Source organism: Strix aluco, chromosome 38 (genome assembly GCF_031877795.1).
Source record: "Strix aluco isolate bStrAlu1 chromosome 38, bStrAlu1.hap1, whole genome shotgun sequence".
In the NCBI taxonomy this organism is placed as follows: domain Eukaryota; kingdom Metazoa; phylum Chordata; class Aves; order Strigiformes; family Strigidae; genus Strix; species Strix aluco.
This window is the reverse complement of record NC_133968.1, coordinates 161,350-180,715: the sequence shown is the minus strand read 5'-3', so window position 1 is coordinate 180,715 and position 19,366 is coordinate 161,350. Positions and strand designations below refer to the sequence as shown.

Sequence of the window (19,366 nt, the reverse complement as noted above, 5' to 3'; positions counted from 1 at the left end):
CGGGGGCCGCAGACACGCGTGTGCACGCGCGCACACTGCCGCCCCCCCCCCCCCCGCCAAGGCCGGGAGCCCCCACGGAGGCAGCCAATGGGAGCGGGCGCCGCGGCGAGGAGGGGCGGGGCGACAGGCGGTGCGGGGGCGGGGCTACCGGCCCGAGGCGGGTCTGCCGCGCTATTGGCGCCAGCGGGGTCAGCCCGCCCCCTAGCAGGCCAATGAGAGGAGAGAACGGTAGCGGTCACGCCTCCTCGCGAGGTGACAGCGGCGCCGGCCAATCAGCGCTCGGGTTTGCGGGTTCCATTGAGCGAGAAGCCCGCCGCGCCGCGATGGACATCTGCGCCCTCCAACCGCCGCGGGGGCCGCCCAAGGGAAGGGTGAGCGACATGCGCCGGCCGCCAATGGGAGCCGCGGATCGCGCGGGGAGGCTGGACCAATGGCGGCAAGGCATGAGGGAGCGGCCGACCAATGAGAGCGGGGAAGGCGGAGCGGCGCGGCCAATGGGGCGGGGAGGCGGGGCCCGCGCGCCGCCGTTACCGTCTCGCGCAGGAGGAGGCGGCGGCGGGCGGCGGCGCCGCCATCATGAGCTACTCAGGTGAGGGGCGGCGGCGCAAGATGGCGGCGGGGGCGGCCCCGCGGGGGAGCCGGGACGCGGCCGGGGCTTTTCAGCGGCTCCCGCCGGGCCGTGGGGGTTGTCGTGAGGCGGCGGCGGTGGGGCGGGGGGGGAGGCCGGAGCCTCTGGGCGCTGCGGCCGGGCCGGCCCCTGAGGGGTGACGGGCGCTACCGCCGCCCGGCCTCGCCCCGTCCCCGTGTCAGCGGGGCCTGAGGGCCGGGAGGTGGCTCTGCCTCCGGCCCGGCGCCTTGGAACCACCTTGTGTCCTCGGCCCCTCCGGGTCCCACCCCCCGGGACCCCGGCCCGGTGCTCCCCGGGCACCCTCAGGCCGCGGGCAGGGGGGCGCTTCCAGCCCTGGTGCGGGTGGTGAGGGAAAAGGCAGCGAGCCACACTCTATTTCTATAAGAAAATTGATTTAATTTTTAATCAAGCTTAATTAGGTTTCCTCTGATTTCTGCCTGGCGGTGGCAGCTAAAGAGGAATTTCTCATCCTCACTCAGGTTACAGCTGTAACTCTTCCTTGCCTAATTTAGTGGCAATTTTGCCTTTTTCCCCTTTTAATCTTGATGTTTTTATTCCTTTGCTGGCTCCTGGAGTGGCATCTCGGCTCACCTGTGGAGCGTGGTGGGTGTAGGAGGTGATTTGCCACAATATTCAGTGTCAACTGTTTCGGCTGGAAGTGGTTGAGGCTGTAATGGTGATGCTGGGTGAGGAAAGAAAAAGAAAATTAATAAATTAGCCGCCTTCTGTGAAAAGTTTTTAGTTAAGAGGGAAACCACAACAAGAACCTGCAAGGTAACATCGCTTTCCCATAGTGTGTGTGGAGATTGATACGAAGGGAAGCCGTGCGCATACGTACGCTGGTTAACGAGGCTGTAATTGCTTTGAAAATTAACGTTGGGGTAACGATTTCTCGAGTGGGGAGCGTGGGATGTGGGTGTCCAGGCTGGGGCTCCTCTGGACGGCGTCTTTCCACCCCGGTATCTCCATCTTCCAGCTGGTTTCCTGCAAGGGCAAAGTGCAGCGATGCCGTTGAGATATGTTTTGCCTCAAAGGGCGTCTGAATGTCAGTCCCGGGAGGCTGCAGGTTGGCGGACGATGGGATTAAAACTTCCCCGATGTGTCCCGGTCCCCTCTTTTTAGGTGTTAATCAGAGCGGGGTTTATTCTGTGCAAGGCCCCGCTCGCTTTCCCGAACGCTTCGCCTCTGCTCACAAAATAGTCGTGGAAATAGTTACTGGGAACTCAGCTCAAAATTAAAACCTGTTTTTTTGTGTAAGACGAGCAAAAGCTGTTGCTCTTGCGGGGCTGTCGCATTGCTGGGGCGATGTTAAGGTCTGACTTCTTTGATATTTGGTGCAAGACTTGTGGATTATTGGGGGCGTCGCTCCGTTTTGACGCTGGGTAACGAGAATCTCTTTGACCGTGAGCACTACGATAACGATGAAATCGTCTCTAATTGCTTTTTGCTCTTTTTCTAGGTTATGGAGACTGGAACTCTGGGACGAACAGAGGCAAGTATGGTAGAATCTAGAGTAATTTTCTGGCAGGTTGGTTTATTACCATCCACTTCAGATCCATTTCCTGAGCCTGAGGGAGTTGTGCTGAGGTCGGTGATGAACAACAGCGACACAGACCCCGTGCAGCCTCTTACTGCTCCACCTGTGCGACAGTGGTTTTTTATTTTAAAAATTCACGTTGAAGCCAACGGGAAACTTTGTTGCTGAAACTGGTTGCACAGGAAAACTGTTCTAGGCAGAATGTTTGTTTTTTGGGGTTGTTTTCCCCCCCAAAATACCCTTTCTGCTACTTGGAAAACTCACGTGAAGTCAGGTGATGAGGTAAATCGAGGCTTGAGGAGGCAGCAGAAATACAAATTCCATCTCTGCGTGTGCCAGCAGCCAAATAAAAGGGCTGGGGGAGGAAAAACACAAATTTTAAGCCTCAGCGGGCTTTTAATTGGCTTTATGTGTTATTGCTATGGTGGTTTTTTTTCCTGTTTGTAACAGTTTTGGCTTCTTTAATGAGAGGAGAAGCCGTTCTGTTGCTTTCTGATACAAAACACGTGGGAAACACTAGGCTGAAGGTGGTTTTGCTTTCTGGGCTTGGCTGTCCTGTCTTTGAAGAGGACGGGTACATGCTATAGTGTCCTCCCTTCGCATTTCGGGGGTTCTGAAGCAGCTTACATGGTGAAGGTATGTCCTAGCTGCGTTCATCTGGCTTCGTATCCAGCAAAAAACACTTAGAACGGTTCTTTGGTATCTCTGGGTTTACCCAAAATGGGTTTTTATGGAGCTCTGCCTTGGTTATTCGTCTCCAGTGCAGGTTGGACGGAGGAAGCTCTAGGCTGCGGGTGTTTTATGGGACTTACATGAGGAAATTGTTCCCTTAAACCTTTGTGAGCTCAACAGTTCAGAGTTTATAGGTGACTTAAATAGAAATTTTGAGCTTTTTTTTATTAATTTTAACTCCCTGTGGCGATTGCTTGGGGCGTCTTAATTCGAGATAAAATATTAGCGAAGGCAGATAACTGGAAATAAACCCAGCTCTTTTCTTTTTCTTGTTCCAGGTTACGAGGGGTACAGTTATGGCTACGGCTACGGCCAGGATAACTCGGGCAATTATGGCTACGGGATGGCCACCTCGAACTCCTGGGAAATGGCCAATTCGGACGTTGACATGAACCCCGACGGTTCGGGCGGCGGCAACGCCGACGCCGTCATCGCGAAAATGAACCAGCGCTTGGACATGGTGTCGCACATGGATACGGACACGATGCAAGGAGGACACTACGGGTCTGGCGGAGACAGGTGAGCGCAGGGCACGAGGCTAGGAGACGCGGTTAACGATCTGCTGCTCGTTAAGAGTCGTGGCTGCTCGGTTCGGTCCTCGCTGGTCTCCTTCTTGCCTTTTCCAGCGTCGTGACTCAAGCGAGCGTCCAGAGCTGGCTCAGCCATCCTCCTCTCACCTGCTGTAACTGTAAAATAGGCTTTTACACCAAGTTTTCATCTGTGTCTTGCAAAAAAAAAAAAAAAAAATTCCAAATTTGGGGCTTTTAGTGCAGCATTTTCAGCAGTGGCTAAAATTTAGGGTTCTTCAGTAAAATAATTGTTATAAGGAATCCTTTTTATTCCTCGTTCCCACAAGCTTATGTACTTGTAGAGCAGTGTTAAGGAAAACGAGGCACTAGTTCTTGCTTAATCTGAGTTTAAATTACTAATTTTGATTAATAGATTGACTTCTGCTGCTGTGTCACAGGAGATGCTCAGCTCTATGATGTAGTCAGCTCCTTGGTGATCTTTATTAATGTTTAAGTACTAATAAACAGGATTCTTTCCCCAAATATTTCTTATTAACGTGCAGTGTGAGTTTGGAGCTAGGACTTGGCATTTCTCCAGGGTGGCTACTTATTCCATCTTTTTAATGCTTTAAAGAAGTAAAAGTATGTTGGACAAAGTAAAATTCAGGAGTAAATATTCATAAATGTGAATTTTCTACTCTGCTCCTACGCTTCCAAACCAGTAACTCTCCTCTGAAATAAGCCCGTACTGCTGTATCAAATGGATTTGTTTCGGTTGCTCCCTTGGTTTAACCGCGCTGGAGGGGGTTTGCCGAATTGTTCCCCCGATTCTTGTCCCTTCAAACGTCGTTTTGGGCTTCTCCGCTTTGATCTCGTGCGCCGGCAGTCGGCTGCTCGCGGACACGCTCCTGCCTGCGGCGCGTTTCCACCCATGTGGTGCCGCCGCACTGGTTGGGAATGGGACAAGCTTTATTAAAAAGCTAAAAATTTCCTGCTCTGTGCAGGAAATAACAAGAAACGGGCTATGAGGAAGATAAATCACTTGGAGAACGTTGGCTCCGGGCTACAGCGGAGCAGAAAAGCAGCCGCTCGCCCTCCAGCTGCTCCGGCTTACGCGTAACCGGACACTGGCAGCTCCTCCATCGGTGCCTGACCTGATTTTGTAGCCCCACTATCTCTCCTTGTATCAGTGGGGTGACTTTCTTCTGACCTTGGGGCCACGATAACATCCTTTCCCCCTCGCTGCTGCTTCTCTCCAGGCTCTCGAGGCCTCACTGTAAAGCGCAGCGGCGAGGGGGTCGCGCTTTGACAAGGCTCGTTAGTTCGGCGTCACGAGTTTTTTTTCTTGCGCTCCGGGTTTCCTCCTCGCCTGCCTTGTCGGTCGGAGCGCTGCCAACGAGCACGCAAAGCCTTAAATTCCAACACGAAGCGTTTTAGTATCACGGAATATAAAGTTAAAAATCCTCCGCTGCCTCATTTCCAGGGGGGAAAAAATGGATTTAAAACAGGTGAGGCATATGTTGGCTTTCCAGTTGGGGAAAACAGATTGTTAGTGGATGGGGAATGAGGAAGGACGGGGCTGGAATATGTCTTTGCTTGTGCCACGGTGTCCCTTGAGTAGCTGAGGAGTAAATCTGGCTGTTCCTGGAAGTATTTCTGGGTAAGGTGGAACTTGCTGTGAGGACGAGGAGCTCTTGGTTCATTTCAGCTGCTCCTGAAGCTCATTTTGAAGCGGATATTTGGGAGCGGGGACAAACCGATCACCCCCAGCCTCAGCAGGTGAAAGAACCTTTACTCAACGTAGTTATTTTTTTATTCTTTTAAAATATTTTGGTAATTCTGGAAGAAATTCCAGGGGCTCCGTGGGCTTTCCCTTGCCTAAAGGTTTCTGGTTCCTCCACCACTGGAACTGAAACCTCGGAGCTTCGTCTCCAGCTCTTTCTGGTCTGTGTCCTGTCCCGCTCGCTCACAATTGAAAATAAACCAAAAAATCCATTTCGATGGGTTTTATTTCCTTAACCTCAGCGGCGTCTCGCTGACGCGTCTCTTGCAGGTACGACTCGTACGAATCCTACGACTCGAGGTCCTCGATGAACGACCGCGACATGTACCGATCCGGCTACGATTACAACGAATCCGAACACGACAATGACAACGCCTACGAGGGGCACTATGACAATTTCTACGGCAACCGCCGGGATCAATATCAGAACAGAGCCCGGGATAACTTTGGTCAACGGGGTCAAAACTGGGGTAGAGACGGACGCAATAACAGACCCATGGCGTCTTCCTATCCCGGGCGCATGGGCGGACAGTGGAACGAGCCTCCGCAATCGATGGGCTCGCGAGGTCTCGGTCCCCACGGTTCCTCCAGGCTTCCTTCCCTCTTCTCCCACAACATTATCCCAGAACTCAGCATGTTCCAGGGAATGCGAGGTTTCTCGGGAAATATGCGTTACGGAGGAGGAATGATGAAACAACGAATGAGGAGAAACTGGAAAATGTGGGACTCGGATTTTAAAGTAAGTAGTTGTGCTGTAACCTCCCACCCGCTCGGCTCAGAGATTTATTTCCCGACAGACCCACACGTCCTGCAGCACAGGGCTCCAAAACACACTCTGGAAAGCGATAATTTTTAATTTGGCGAGTTATTGGCTTTCTAGCGTATTTTTTTTTCTAAGCAGATCGAGGCAGCTGCGCTCCGTTGCAGAGTGTTGATACATGGGGTGTTTTAATGCTAAAAACGTTGTTTTCTGAAGGTGGGAGGATAGTGCAGCCCTTCACAGCTCAATCCCCTGTATTATGGGATAGAGGTGTGGTGGATTATGTCCTTCCTGATCAACTCTGCCTCCGAAACTTAATGCAGGAAGCTTAAATTGCTAAAAACGAGCAAAATAAGACATTGCTGTTTGCAGAGGACAGCTGCTGGTATTGCAGGGATTAACCTTTCCTCTCCCAGCCCCAGAAAAAGAAAATCAAAAAAGATCCCACCACGAAGAAGCGGAAGCAAACAAACAGCTCCGATGAACCCGACAGCAAGGCGGCGAAGACGGACGGCTCCGATAACTCCGACTCCGACAACGGTAAGAGCGGAGCGGCTCCGCGGTGCGCTCGGCAGCCATGGAAAACCCTCCACGTCTTTATTTTCGGCAGAGCCATCGTGCTTTGCCTCATGTTTTAACGCGGTGACAAAATTGGTGTTCAGCTGGGTTACTTTTTGCTGCGTTGGCTCTTTCAGAGGAGGGAACGGAAGGAGAATCGGGAGAAAAAGAGGAGAAAGAGGGCTCCAGAGGTGTAAGTAATTCTTGAAAATTACTTTATCGTGATTAAAAGCTGTAGGTCTGGTTGGAGGTGCTGGAGCTGGTGAGGGCAGATCCCTGGATTCCCGTGTTATTCCCAGCTGAGTCCGATGGCAGAGGGTTGGGGGAGTGGGTGGATGTAAAATGCTCTATCGAGGGAAGCACGGACGTTACGGGGGCTTCCCACCGGCTGCAACGGCACTGCAAGACGCTTGATGGTGTCAAAACGCAGCAAAACACCCTTGTGCAAAGAGCTTTTAAGGAAGGAAAACCCTAAAATCAATTCCCGACGATGTGGAGAATCCCGAAGAGTGGGATTGCGTTGCCTGGCTCTAGCTGGGGGCTGAAGGCGCTGGAGGTTTCTCCGATCCAAGACCTTTAGGCCTTGCGGAGGCGTTTCCCTGCGTGCAGGGAGCGTGGAGCGGCCGGATCGCTCCTCCCCGCGGTGTTTCGGGTGCCCGGGGAGGGTTTGAGAGGCCGCAGGCTGGTGAAGGCATCAAGCTGGCTTCTGTAGATGGTTTTAACTTCCCGACGTTGCTTTTTTCAGGAAGGGGAAGATGAAGAAGGGAAAGATTCAGAGAAAGGTGAGTCTGGTGCATGCGATGGCTCATTTGCGCTCCAAAGCTCCGCGGGGATCGTAACCCCCCTCCAGCGGAGGGCTCCGACGTGGCCAGAAGAGATATTTCCAATTAAATCCGATGAGTTTATTCAGGCTCCTTCGGTTCTTGGAGTCCGTTTGCCTCGTGGCTTCGCTGTCCCTTCTGGTTCGTTGCGTCTTGGTGACCTGAGCTAAACCTCTGCGCCTTCTCGACGAAGGGGCCATTTGGCTTTTGCGCGTGTCCCCGCAGTCCCCCGGGGACGCCGGGCTGGCGCTGCCGTCGCTGTCGGAGGTGGGATCCTCCGAGCGAGAGCGCCGGAGAGAAACGGGGTGGGGGGGCCCTTCCCAGGGCACCGATTCGCTTGTTCTTCAGGATGAGACCTGTCAGATCTCCGCTGCCGGGGGGACAGGGGACTAGCTCAGCTGTAATGTCTGCACGTAGTCAGATGAATCCCATCCTTTGTGTCTGCTCAGGGATAAGGAAATGCTGTAAAAGTCCTGCTAGGGAGGAGCTGGATCCCTTGGTCAAGGTAGGTTGGTGAAGCTGTTAGCCTGGGGCTTAGGGAACCAGATTTAATTTCCCGCTGCGCCTTAAACTTGACTTTGGGTAAGTTCTTTGGGATGGAGCATCCCGGTTTGGAGAGATGGGGCCGGTCGGAGAAGCGCCGTGATACCCCGGGGGAGCTTAGAGAAGCAGGAGGGCTGGAAAGAAACCTCTTGGCAAGATGTGGGGGGTCTTTGCTGCCCGGCCCGCTGGTGTAAATTTGATCCTTGGACGTGCCTACGTGTGTGGGCAGACACAAAAGCGGCTTTTCTGTCCCCAAAACAAGCGGTGTAAATTCATCCCCTTTACCCAAGCTTTAGCACTTTGCCAGTTGTTTGCTTTGAGTGAATCGTGTTCGCTTCAAACAAATTGGAGCGTGTGGTGCTTAAAAAAATAAAATAAAATCAAACTTGTAACTAATTAATACTTAAAACCTCATAAACCCAGTAACAAACAGTAATTAAAGAGCTGGGAAACCACATTAGAGTCTTTCTGCCGTGGTTCTCCCCTCTGCCCCCCACCCACCAAGCTTGGCCCAGCGCAGCTTTTTGTGGAAAAAGCAAATCTGGGGCGGACAGCACCGTCGTAGAAAGCAGAAATTTACCCGTAGTTGGCCGGTGGGAGCAGCTTCTTGACTCTACGGTGTCTCAGTTGTGCGGGTTGGTTGGGCTGACGACTAAACTTGTTTAGGGAAATTCTCTTTAATCAGGTGGTGTCCTCAAGTAGTGCCCTGAAATCCAACCTGCTTTAAACACTTAGGTGCTTTAACAATTCAAGAAGAGATCAGTCAAATCAAACGCAAATTGCAGGCGGGCAAGAAAACTCAAGAGAGGCAAAAGAAGAGGCATCGGGATCGCATGGTAGAAAGGTAACGTCTCCTGTTTTATTTTATTTTTTTAGTGATGTTGCTTCCTTTTCTGGGACCGTAGAACTCGCAGCCGGGGTCTGTCCTCTTGTTCCCAGTTGTCCCAGTGTTTTGTCTGTTCCTTGTAGAAGCTGCTTTGCTCTCCTGCCAGTCTTCTCGCCGTCCGTGCTTAAAAAATAAATAAAAATGGGGAAAAACTCTGGGAAACATCCCATAAATGCTCAAAGGGTTGGAGACTTCCAGAAGTTTATCTGCCACCCTTCAGTAGAGCGCGGGAGCAGATCCAGTGCAGAAGAGCTGGACTGGATTGGTTTGAATATCGTTTCTCTTTGCCTCCTGACTCTCCCGACAGGATCCAGTTTGTTTGTTCGTTATGCAAATATCGGACCTTCTACGATGACGAGATGAACAGTCACCTCGAGAGTAAATTCCATAAGGAACACTTCAAGTTTGTGGGAACCAAGTTGCCTCAACAAACAGCTGATTTTCTCCAGGTGAGCTTCCAGTGCTGTTTCTGTCCCTTGGATTTAAGAGTTTGGAGTTGTATTATTATTATTAATTATTATTAATTTTGGAGGTTCTGTAAAGCTGAACTGCCTCTCTAAGTAACTGTCTTGGAAACTGCTAGAGAAGGTGGATTAAAGTTGGGCGAAAGCATCAGAGCTCTGCCTTGACTACCCATTTCTTTTAAACAGGTCACGTAACCTCTGGTCTTACTGGTTGCACTGGTAGGAAATAAGATAGTTGCCTACTGCGGATTTTGGTGGCCAGAGTGGGTGACTGACGTGCTGAAAGGCAGCGCTACCCGCAGGACGATGCGTGGTGGGATTTGTAGGACTTCTAGGATGGGCTGGAGAGATGCACCTAAAAGTAGGGGGAGGGAAAAAGTTAATATGAAATATTTTCTTGTACAGGAATATGTTGCTAATAAAACTAGGAAAACTGAAGAGCGTCGTAAAGCAATTGAAGACATTAACGCAGTTATTCAGCAGATTTATAGGGACCAAGATCTTACACAAGGTAAGATTCACTACCTGTGTGCGTGGAAGAGTTCCTCTGTCGCCTGTATCTGCTGCCTCGTCAACTCTATAAATAGTAAAACAGTAAAAAACAGTAAAAAAAGGGGAGGAGGGGAAACTGCTGGTGTTGCTGAAGAGCAAAACCTACTGTCTGCTCAAGTGCACCGTCAGCCACTTGAGGTCATTACCCAGCTTTGTGGCCGTTCTCTGAACGATGAGCTGGCTGAAGAGATTTTTCTTTGTAATTTTTTTTTTTTTTTTTTTTTTTTTTGCAAACCCGCAGTGCTGATGCAGCTGCAGCTGCGTCGCTCATCGGCATGTGCCGGGCTTGTATCTGGGCCACCAATAGTCCACTAACCTGGCCGGATCTAACACGCTCCACTCGGCTCCTCTCCTGCTCCCCAGGAGGCTGTTTTGATGCTGGTGGAAGGGTTAAAAATGAGTTTGTGGGGGTTAAAAGTGAGTTTATAATGCAGGCTGAAATAAAATTAATGAGTTTATAATGAAGTTTTTTATGAACTCGTAAAAATTGAGTTTCTAATGCAGACTGGAATAAAATCTCGAACCCAGCACAGATCTGGGAAGCTGTTCTGATGCCTGTGGAAGGGTTAAAAGTGAGTTTGTGGTGGTTAAATTCAGTTTAATGCAGGCTGGAGTAAAACCTTGAACACAACATAAACCTGGGAGGCTCTTTTGATGCTGGTGGAGGCGTTAGAAATGAGTTTATGGTGGTTAAAAATGAGTTTATGATGTAGGCTGGAGAAAAATCTAAACCAGCACAAATCTGGGAGGCTGTTCTGACGCTGGTGGAAGGGTTAAAAGTGAGTGTTTGGTGGTTAAAAGTGAATTTAACGCAGGGTGGAGTAAAATCTACAACAGCACAAATCTGGGAGGCTGTTCTGACGCTGGTGGAAGGGTTAAAAGTGACTTTGTGGTGGTTAAAAGTGAATTTAATGCAGGCTGGAGTAGAATCCCGAAGCCAGCACAAATCCCCGGCTTATTTTCCCGTTGACGTTGTTCTCATCTTCCTTTTCAGATGTTGGCATGGAGCATTTTATTAAGAAGGTGGAGGCCGCTCACTGTGCTGCCTGCGACCTCTTCATCCCGATGCAGTACGGCATCATCCAGAAACACTTGAAGTCGCTCGACCACAACCACAACCGCAGGGTGAGGGGGCGGCCGGGCGCCGCGGGGCGCTCGCAGGCGTCGGCCGCGTGCACGGGAGCACGAGTTGGGGTGGTTTTCGTTCAGGGGCTTCCTGAAACCAGGGAGAGCTTTTCTTCGTCCTCTTCAGTGCTTCTGTCCGCAGTCTGAAGCTAATCTTGGTGTTCTTGTGTCCCGCGAAACTTCTCTCCACATTTTGCACTTAATTTTGATGTTCTTGTCCCCCAAAACCTCCTCTCCACTGAATCTGCACTTAATTTTGATGTTCTTGTCTCCCCCGAAACCTTTTCTCCACAGAATCTGCAGCTAATTTCGATGTTCTTGTGTCCCTCAAAACCTTCTCTCCACTGTCTCTGCACTTAATTTTGATGTTCTTGTGTTCCCAGAAAATTCTGTCCACAGTCTGCAGCTAATTTTGGTCTTCTTGTGGGTCCCCAAAACCTTCTCTCCACAGTTTGCACTTATGTTCTTGTGTCCGCCAAAACCTTCTCTCCACAGAATCTGCAGCTAATTTCGATGTTCTTGTGGCCCCCAAAACCTTCTCTCCACAGAATCTGCACTTAATTTTGATCTTCTTGAGTCCCCCAAAACCTTCTCTCCACAGAACCTGCAGCGAATTTTGATCTCTTGTGTCCCCAGAAGCTTTCCCTTGGCAAAAGCTGGCAAGCAGGGTGTCAGTGGGACTGAGGCCCCTTCAGCAAACCCTCCCGCCGATCTGAAAATGAGATTTCGTGTCTCTTGCCCCGTTTCTTGCAAAATTAAACAGCTTTCTGATTTTCCCCCCTTCCACGTACGTGTAGGCTGATGTTGTTAAAGCTTTACTACACCCCCGAGTGGTGATCCGAGGTGAGGGCTGTCAGACGACAGCTCTTTCTAGGTATAAAATACATCTACCAGCAGGCGACTGTAAACGTCGACGCGCTCCCGTCCGCAGCACTCGCCGTTCCGCCGTCCTCTGCCCCCCGCGCCGCGGTGGAGGCAAAACGCCCCGACTTGCAGCTTCAGTCCCCAGAGACTGAAAGAGGAAACGATCCTGCTGCTGGAAGTGGGTGAAACAACCCCCACGACTCTTCCTTGGCTGCCTGATATTCCCCTTTCCGAGGGGAACGTGCAGGAAACAGCAGATTTCTTAAATATTGTTGTGTCGTCACCTACCCAAATACAGAAGTGCGCCCTGTAGCCTGTTCGCCGCTGAGCTGTGACTAATTACTGGCCTTATAATTTAATTCAGGACAAAATCTAAGTGGTTTTTTTGTCCTCCATACAGGCTATGATGGAGCAGTCCAAGAAATCATCGCTAGTAGTTGCGAGGAGTATTCTCAACAACAAACTAATCAGTAAGAAACTGGAGCGGTACCTGAAGGTGGGTGTTTGTGGAGCAGAGTCAAGCCAGTAGCAACACTTCCACGCTGTAGGAATTTCGTGGTAGCTGCTGAGGGTGCTTATTAGCCAAACCGTGAGGTGATTTGGGGAGTTTTGTGATAATTTATCAGATTCCTGGTTGCTGGTCGTCAAGTCTCTACGGCGCAGATGACTTTATCTGCCCCCACGTGTGACCCCGAGCCCTGAGCGAGCAGGATGAGCGAGGTGTCCGGCTTAAATTTTGGCTGGAGACGTGACCGTTGCACTGCTGCTGCTAATGTTAGTCTTGATTTGAATTCTCACAGCAGCATCTGCTTTCAGGAGCTGCTCACTCAACTGCTTTGGGTGTAACTGTGGCTCTGAACTTCTTGGGAGGGTTTTGCTGGCGTGTAGCTGGTGTGAATTCCTCGAAGCAGCCAGAGAGAAACATGCAGTAGATGAATGTTTGTCTTCTCTTTGTAGGGTGAGAATCCATTCACGGATGACCCAGAGGAAAAAGAGGAGCATGAGGAAGGAGAAGGGGGAGCCAGTGGAAATGTAGAGGAAGGAACAGCAGAAGGAGCAGATGAAAACAAGGATGAGGAGGAAAATCCGGAAGAAGAAAACCCAGAGGAGGAAAATCCGGAAGAAGAAAACCCAGAGGAGGAAAATCCGGAAGAAGAAAACCCAGAGGAGGAAAATCCGGAAGAAGAAAACCCAGAGGAGGAAAATCTAGATGATCAAAACAAGGATCCCAAAGAGAACCCAGGAGCAGAAGGAGCTGAAAATGAGGGGGAGCGAGAAGAAACAGTGACAGAGACAGAAACGGAGGCACAAGCACAACCAGAGGTGGAGCCGACCGCGGAAAACGCGGAGGAGCCGACGTCCCCCCCTGCAGAGGAACCGCTCCCCGAGGAGCAACAGCCGGTCGAAGGGGTGGAAGTAGAGGAGGAGGAGGAGGAAGGTGAGGAAGCTGCTGCAGCACAGGAGGATGAGGATGCGGAGTAAACTCTGGATGGGGAAGCTGATGTGTAAAAGACCTGACGTATTTTGTTGTTTGTTTTTTGGTTTTGTTTTTTTTTTTTTTAAAAAAAAACCCATAACTGTATCTGTGAATTTCATAGGACATGTTTGAGTTCTCATTCTACTAAACTCACTTAGGCAGTGAAAGCCTTTACCTGTAAAGTGATTTTTTTTGGAAAATAGAGGAAATTTTTTTTTTTTTTGACCAAAATTCATTTTAGTAGCTAGGTTTTGTGCGGTCTCTGTTTTTTAGATGGCTTTGTACTAGGAGAATTTCCTTTTGAGCATGTGTGCAAACCAGTGCTACTTCACAATCTGGCAAACGAAACCTCTTCTCTTCCCCTTGAATTGAAACTTTTCTATATTTAACAAAGATGTGGTTTGTCCCCTTAGCCTGTCTGCCTGGAAACAGCAGAAACTCGGTTTCGGGGTTTTAATTTCCGCAGCGTACGCCGTTAAGGTTCTGCATAACTTCCATGTGACTGTAATAATCCCCCTGATGTTTTCTTCTTCCTTTTAACGCGGAGCGAAACTAAGTGGTGTCAACATTGTGTTGTTTGTAAAACGCTTTCATTTTAAAGGTGAATGTTTTGGTGGGTGGAGATAAAAGGACTATCCTGAGATTCCCTGTGACTCTGCCTTAATTTCTGGTGCCCCCGTAAAGCTTGTGAGAGGTTGGAAGCTTAGAACCGGGTCTACAAACCCCATGTTGCCGCGTTCTAGTTGGTTATTTGAGTTCAGCTCAGCTTCCCTCTTCGTTCAGCACCGCAGATGGAGCCAACTTAACGCTTGGTTGAATCTGTCGTCGGTTAATCATCACCTGGAGTACGGCCTCTCCTCCCCAAAATGAGGAGAAATAAGGAAATTAGTTTCCATGACACCGCAGAGGTTATTCCTGCCACGGAGGGAGGCGGCTGGGAGCTTTCCTGCCGTGTGGGTTTGTGGCTAAGGACGTGCTTCGCCTTGAATCGCCGGTGCCACACCAAATCCAGCCTTAGAAACCTCCGACTTGGTGGAAATCGTTTGTACGGGGGAAGTTTTCCCCCCCCCCCAGCGACACACGGAAAGGTAGATTGGAGAATTAAGGTGAAGACAAAGTGCTGAGACCGCTCCCGACCTCAAAGTCTTTTCTCCAGCGCCGGTCCCCGGGGGCAGCGACTGCCGGATGCTTCATCTGTGAGCTGACAGGACCGAGGGATGGAGGAGACGAGCTCCACGCCAGGGAGATTTATTACCCCTAAAGAACTGTTTATCCCCAGCGGTGAACCCTCCTCCTGCAGATGAGTCCTGCAAGATTCTTCTTCCAAACATAATTAGTAGCCTGAGTCACTAAATTACCTCATCAGGGCTGTAACAAAGGTGGCTTGTTCCCTTTTACATGGGTAGAGGTTGACCCTGCGAGCTGGCGGGTGTTGGAGTTGGCTGCCCCTCGCTTCCCCCTTTTGCGTGGGTTTAACCAGTTTTGGGGTGTTTTAGCGTATTAAGCCCGATCCCCAGATGGCGCTTTGATGTGCGGTTGAGCGGCGTAATTAGTGCTGAGCGCCGTTAGCGGGGCGCAGAAATGAACCGGGAGCGGGGAGGGGGGCTTGGAGGATGCTGGTGGCACTTTAGGGTGGGGGGGATGATTTTGAAGGCTGTAAAAGAGAAGAAACGGGGGGTCAGGGTTAGAAATCGGCCTCGGAAGTGTCATCTTTGTGCTTTTTTGCTTTGAAGGCAGCCGGGCACGCTCCAGCCGCCATCATCTGTTCACATTTAGCCTGTGCCAAGGAAAGTCTCGATTCTGTCGCCTCCTCTTACAGCTGCTGGTTTTTCCTCCTCTCTCAGCAGAGCTTTGTGGGGATTTCCAGATTTCCTCCTAATTTTCCTCTCCAGAAACCCACCGATCTAGATAAAATTAGCTGAGCCCATCCCGATGGAAACAACTGGGCTTGGCTTTGTTGCAGCGTTAAGAGCTGCGCTCTGCTCGAGTTTTACTGTGTTCAGGAGCGATGTTTTAATCGGGGTGGATCTTCAGAAAGCATTAGGGAAATATCTTTAAGGTTTACTTAAGCAAATTGAGATTCTTTAATTGGGGTAGGCTGCCTGTAACCTTAAATATCCTGAAAGGGGTGAGATCTCTGTGAGTGAGCTGTTCTTTTTAAAAATGGACAAAACCCACCTTTTTTTGTAATATAGTGAGTTATACTTTCCTTCTACCTTCCCCTTTCTGCTTTATTTCCTTCCTTTCCCCTTTCTTCTGTCATTATTCTCTAACAAACCATTATACTGGCTTGAAAAATGAATTTTGAGGAGCAGGATGGTTGAGGGGTGCAGGTCGTGTGTTAAATATGCTGTTTCCCAGCTGGTTTTTTGGGGAGAAAACTCCTCACCTCCTCGTCAGGGGCATCAGCGGCTCCTCCCATAACATTTTGCTCATTCCAGAAGCGTCGGCATCGATCAGAACTTCCAGCAGGGAAGGGCGAGTGGAGTTTGGGCTGCTGGCTGCGTTGGTTATCTTCTACCTGTTGTTTATTAACAAGGGGAGGGGAAATCAGCTGTCAGCATGAAAGAACAATTTGCAATTAATTCCCTTCTTGTGTAATTAGGGCACAGCCTGAGCGCAGTTCCCTCGGTGCTCCTGAAGTTCAGGTTGGAAGGACCATCTTGCCTCGTAGCAGAACCCGGCGTCCCCTCGCAGAGGTGAATTTTACCCCTTGAACAACCACCTTTCAGGTCAATTTAAGGAGCAAATCGTGCATTTCGGACGCTCCCCCGCGCCGTTGTGCCGAGCTTTTTACCTCCTGGGGAGGGATTAATCGTACACCAGCCCTGCCCTTGGACTCTGAGCTTTGTGTTCCTTTTCAAACAAAGTCTGGCCGAGGAGCCAGTCCCGAGAGGCAGCTGGTGCGTGCGAGGAGGTGCTGAGCCCCATCGCCGAGGTCGGGGCTCATCCAGCTCCTCAGGAGCATTTGGGGCTCGATGCTGCCCCATAACTGGGTCTTTACACACTAAATATCGCTGAGGGTTTGCATTTTGAGTCCAAATCCTTGAATTAAGTGCAGATATAGCTACGCTGCGTAGGGAATGCTTAGTGCTTGTCTGTGTAGCGTTGAGGTTTTCATGGCTCTGTTGTCCTCGAGAGTGCAGGCAGGAAGCTCCAAACATCTGACAACAATTAATTAGTCGTGTTAACTAAACCTCCCCCTCAGACTGCTTGAAGCCGAGCAGGATGGATCTCGCTCTGCCCAGGATCCGCAGGAACATCCAAGCACCTTGTCCCCAGAGATGCTGCAGCCTCGGAGCACGTCGGTGGAGGAGAGGAAGCAGAAACCAGCCGCGAAGAGCTCGGAGAAGTCGGCGGGTGCTAAAATCCTTCCACACCAACTTCCTCGTAAATGCTTTCCCTGAACGAACTCTCTTTTAAGGAAAAAAAAGCAAGAGATGGTGTCAAGTCCCCTGTGGCTGCTCCAGCAAGGGCTGGGCTTTAGGCTCTAGGTGCTGCACATCCAGGTGTTGCTGGATTTACACCCATCACGAGGGGTTTTGGATGCTGCCGCTTTTCCCCCGAGGAAAGGCTCAGTCATTGCTTCACCTCGCTTCCCTCCACGCTCCGCACATCTTCGAGCCTTATCCTGTGTTGCTTTGTTGGAGAACGGGCCGTAATTCAAATTTTTGCTGCTCAGCCTAAATAAGGGTGTTTTATTTTCCCCCAGACCACCCTTATCTCTGCTACAGCTACTGCAATGCCCTCGGCAGTGGCCCTGGCTGGGGGGCGGTAGCAGATTTAATTTGTATTTTCTGATTGTTCAGCCCAGATCTCAGTTTCTGTTAACGCTCTTGGGTATTTTATTATCTTAGTTAATTTAGTAATTACAATCATGTGCACCATGCTCTAAACCCTGCCTGACCATCCTCTGCCCAGGGCTTTTTCCTTCCTGTAGAGGAGTATTTTCATAGCACCTAAACCAGAAGGATTTGGGGAGGAGTTTGCAGGAAGAATGCAGGGGAAAGAAAACGGGGGGAGGTTTTGAGGCGAATGTTGGGGTGTTTTGGAGCAGACAGCCCTGGCTCCTGGCTGGATTTCCTGCGGGATGTGTCCAGCCTCGTAGCTCTGCTTCCTTCTGAGGTCTCCGAGGCCGTGGGGAGCATCTCCCAGCGAGTCGTTTCGAGGTGCTCAAGCTTGCTGGGGTGTCTTATCAGTCATCAGCAATTCAGGACGACTTGTAGAACTTGTTTCTGTGGCGTTACATATAGAAACGTACCGATAACGCGGCAGGGCGGCGCCCATTTAACTCCTTACTCTGATTGTGAAGTTGCCGCCAGCTTCATGTTCATTTATTTTAATTCTTTTAGCTGAGAAACACATGAAGAAGTCTTTAAAGGGTATTAAATTGAGGAATTCTTTCAAGAATAGATCATCCAGAGCATCATTTCATAGTCTGAATGTTTCCAGGCTAGAAATCCATATGTAATCTATAATATTTCCTGAAGGTATGGAAATAATTGAAGTAGGATTCTGTGAGTTTCCAGCCAACATGTTGAAATGGCTCTTTGTTATTAACAGACCCTAAATCCTCCCGCTTTCCTCCTACAATCAGAAAATCAATTTTTCTCAGCTCTAGGACCTGGCTGCTGTGATGATTTTCAGATTTAGTGGGTAAAGATTTTCTTTAGGTGCCACCAATCCATCTCCCACATCCTTCAGAAGCAGCTCGGGTGCCTGTTCAGTCCTTCTGTCTAAAATCGTTGGGGTTCTCTTTGTCGGTCTCTATTCCCTGAGATTTTTTCCTATTTCTGTTAAAAAAATGCCATTCTGGCATCTGAGAGGGCTGGAATAAACCCCTCTCTGCTCTTGGAGCTTTTATTTCCCTCTCAAACTTATCTCACAGTGCTTCTGCTCCTGCTCTCTCTCCTCCATCGTGTTTTCTACATGTCGCAGCTGCAACCTGGGAACGTTAAACAGCACAAATGAGGAGGTTGTTCCTTGCACAACTCAAAACTGTGGAATTTCTTGGGTTTAAGTGAATTAAATTTTTTTAAAAAATCAGAAATTGAGGAGGAACACACGTGGCCAAGCCACAAACTGGGGATATTTTGGGGGATCAATGTTATGCCCTCACCCTGTTTTTACCCTCCTGATGGTCTCACTCTACCGCCGTTCCCCTCCTTCACCACCAGCTGGTCCAGTTTTCCTGGTTCTCCCATGGGAATAGGAGATTTTTTCTCCTTGTTCCACATCTTTTTTCTTTCAAGCTCTGTTGCTCAAACCTTGCTAGATTTGAAGAATGGCTCTCTTCCTTGCAATAAGGAGGTTTGATTTTGTGGCTGAGATGCCACAATTAATCCTTGACATAATTGATGGCGCTTTCTTTAACAATTTGAAATAAAAGCGTGTCCTTTGAACGTTTGTGCTTTGGTTCAGGTAATAAAGGAATGAAGTGGGGCTGGAAAATGATGTGGCTTGTGAAACACGGGGCTTGGGGAAGACCAGGGATGCTTTGGGGGTACAGCCTGTCTCTCCTCACCCGTCTCCCACTTGCTGCCGGTTGCTTTTAAGATGCTTTAATCTGGTTTTGGGCAAAACGTGAGGAAAAAGCTGCCGTCCTGCTGGGCTGAAGCCTTTGTCCGCTCCTTAGGCCGCGCTTTGATGGTAGCGGAGATCTGGCTTTAGAGGTTCTTCTGCGTGAGGTGACGGGTTTTGAGGGGGGGGTGATGCCCCTCGGGGCAGGGGGTGGGGGGCGCCATTCCGGTGAGGGCTGGGGAAGGGCCCGGCATCACGGGCCCCTCAGGGCTCCTGGGGAAGGTCGAGGGTCAGTTTGGGAGCCGAGGGGTCAAGGGGCCGGTGAGGGCCCCCAGTGGGCCCGCGGGCTCCATGGCGACCCCCGCCGCCCCCATAATGCACCGTGAGGGAGCGAGCCCCGCGCCGCCGTCCAATCAGGAGAGGGAATGGCTGTGATTGACAGGAAGGGGCCCCGGCGCCGGCCCACGGAGGAAGCGCCTCCGCCAATCGAATCGCGGAATGGATGCCGGCAGGGGAGCGCCGGCCAATGGGACAGGCGAGAGGGTCGCGCCTCTCGGCGAGCTCGTCCAATGACGGGCGCGGGGGCGGGCTTCTGGAGCGCGGCCAA

At 50.5% G+C, this 19,366-nt stretch overlaps 1 protein-coding gene and 1 long non-coding RNA gene across 4 annotated transcripts; both read left to right on the top strand.

Annotated features, from left to right (window-relative positions):
• Positions 1-447: 447 nt before the first annotated feature.
• Positions 448-13,882, top strand: AKAP8L (A-kinase anchoring protein 8 like). 3 transcript variants are annotated; one of them, XM_074810722.1, is made up of 13 exons: positions 448-589; positions 2,088-2,120; positions 3,176-3,416; positions 5,460-5,928; positions 6,366-6,489; positions 6,645-6,700; positions 7,253-7,289; positions 8,607-8,715; positions 9,065-9,206; positions 9,627-9,732; positions 10,768-10,898; positions 12,163-12,258; positions 12,720-13,882. In XM_074810722.1, the coding sequence occupies exons 1-13, from the start codon at positions 463-465 to the stop codon at positions 13,242-13,244; spliced, it is 2,196 nt and encodes a 731-aa protein (XP_074666823.1). In that variant the 5' UTR covers positions 448-462; the 3' UTR covers positions 13,245-13,882. The 3 variants fall into 3 exon arrangements, with proteins under 3 accessions (XP_074666823.1, XP_074666825.1, XP_074666824.1); XM_074810724.1 differs by lacking the exon at positions 448-589 and adding an exon at positions 824-1,244; XM_074810723.1 differs by lacking the exon at positions 448-589 and adding an exon at positions 824-1,402.
• A 1,019-nt stretch (positions 13,883-14,901) lies between these two features.
• On the top strand, positions 14,902-18,690 carry LOC141917499 (uncharacterized). Its single transcript, XR_012621287.1, has 2 exons — positions 14,902-15,938; positions 16,448-18,690. It is a non-coding gene; the product is annotated as an uncharacterized LOC141917499 (long non-coding RNA).
• The last annotated feature ends 676 nt before the right edge of the window (positions 18,691-19,366 follow it).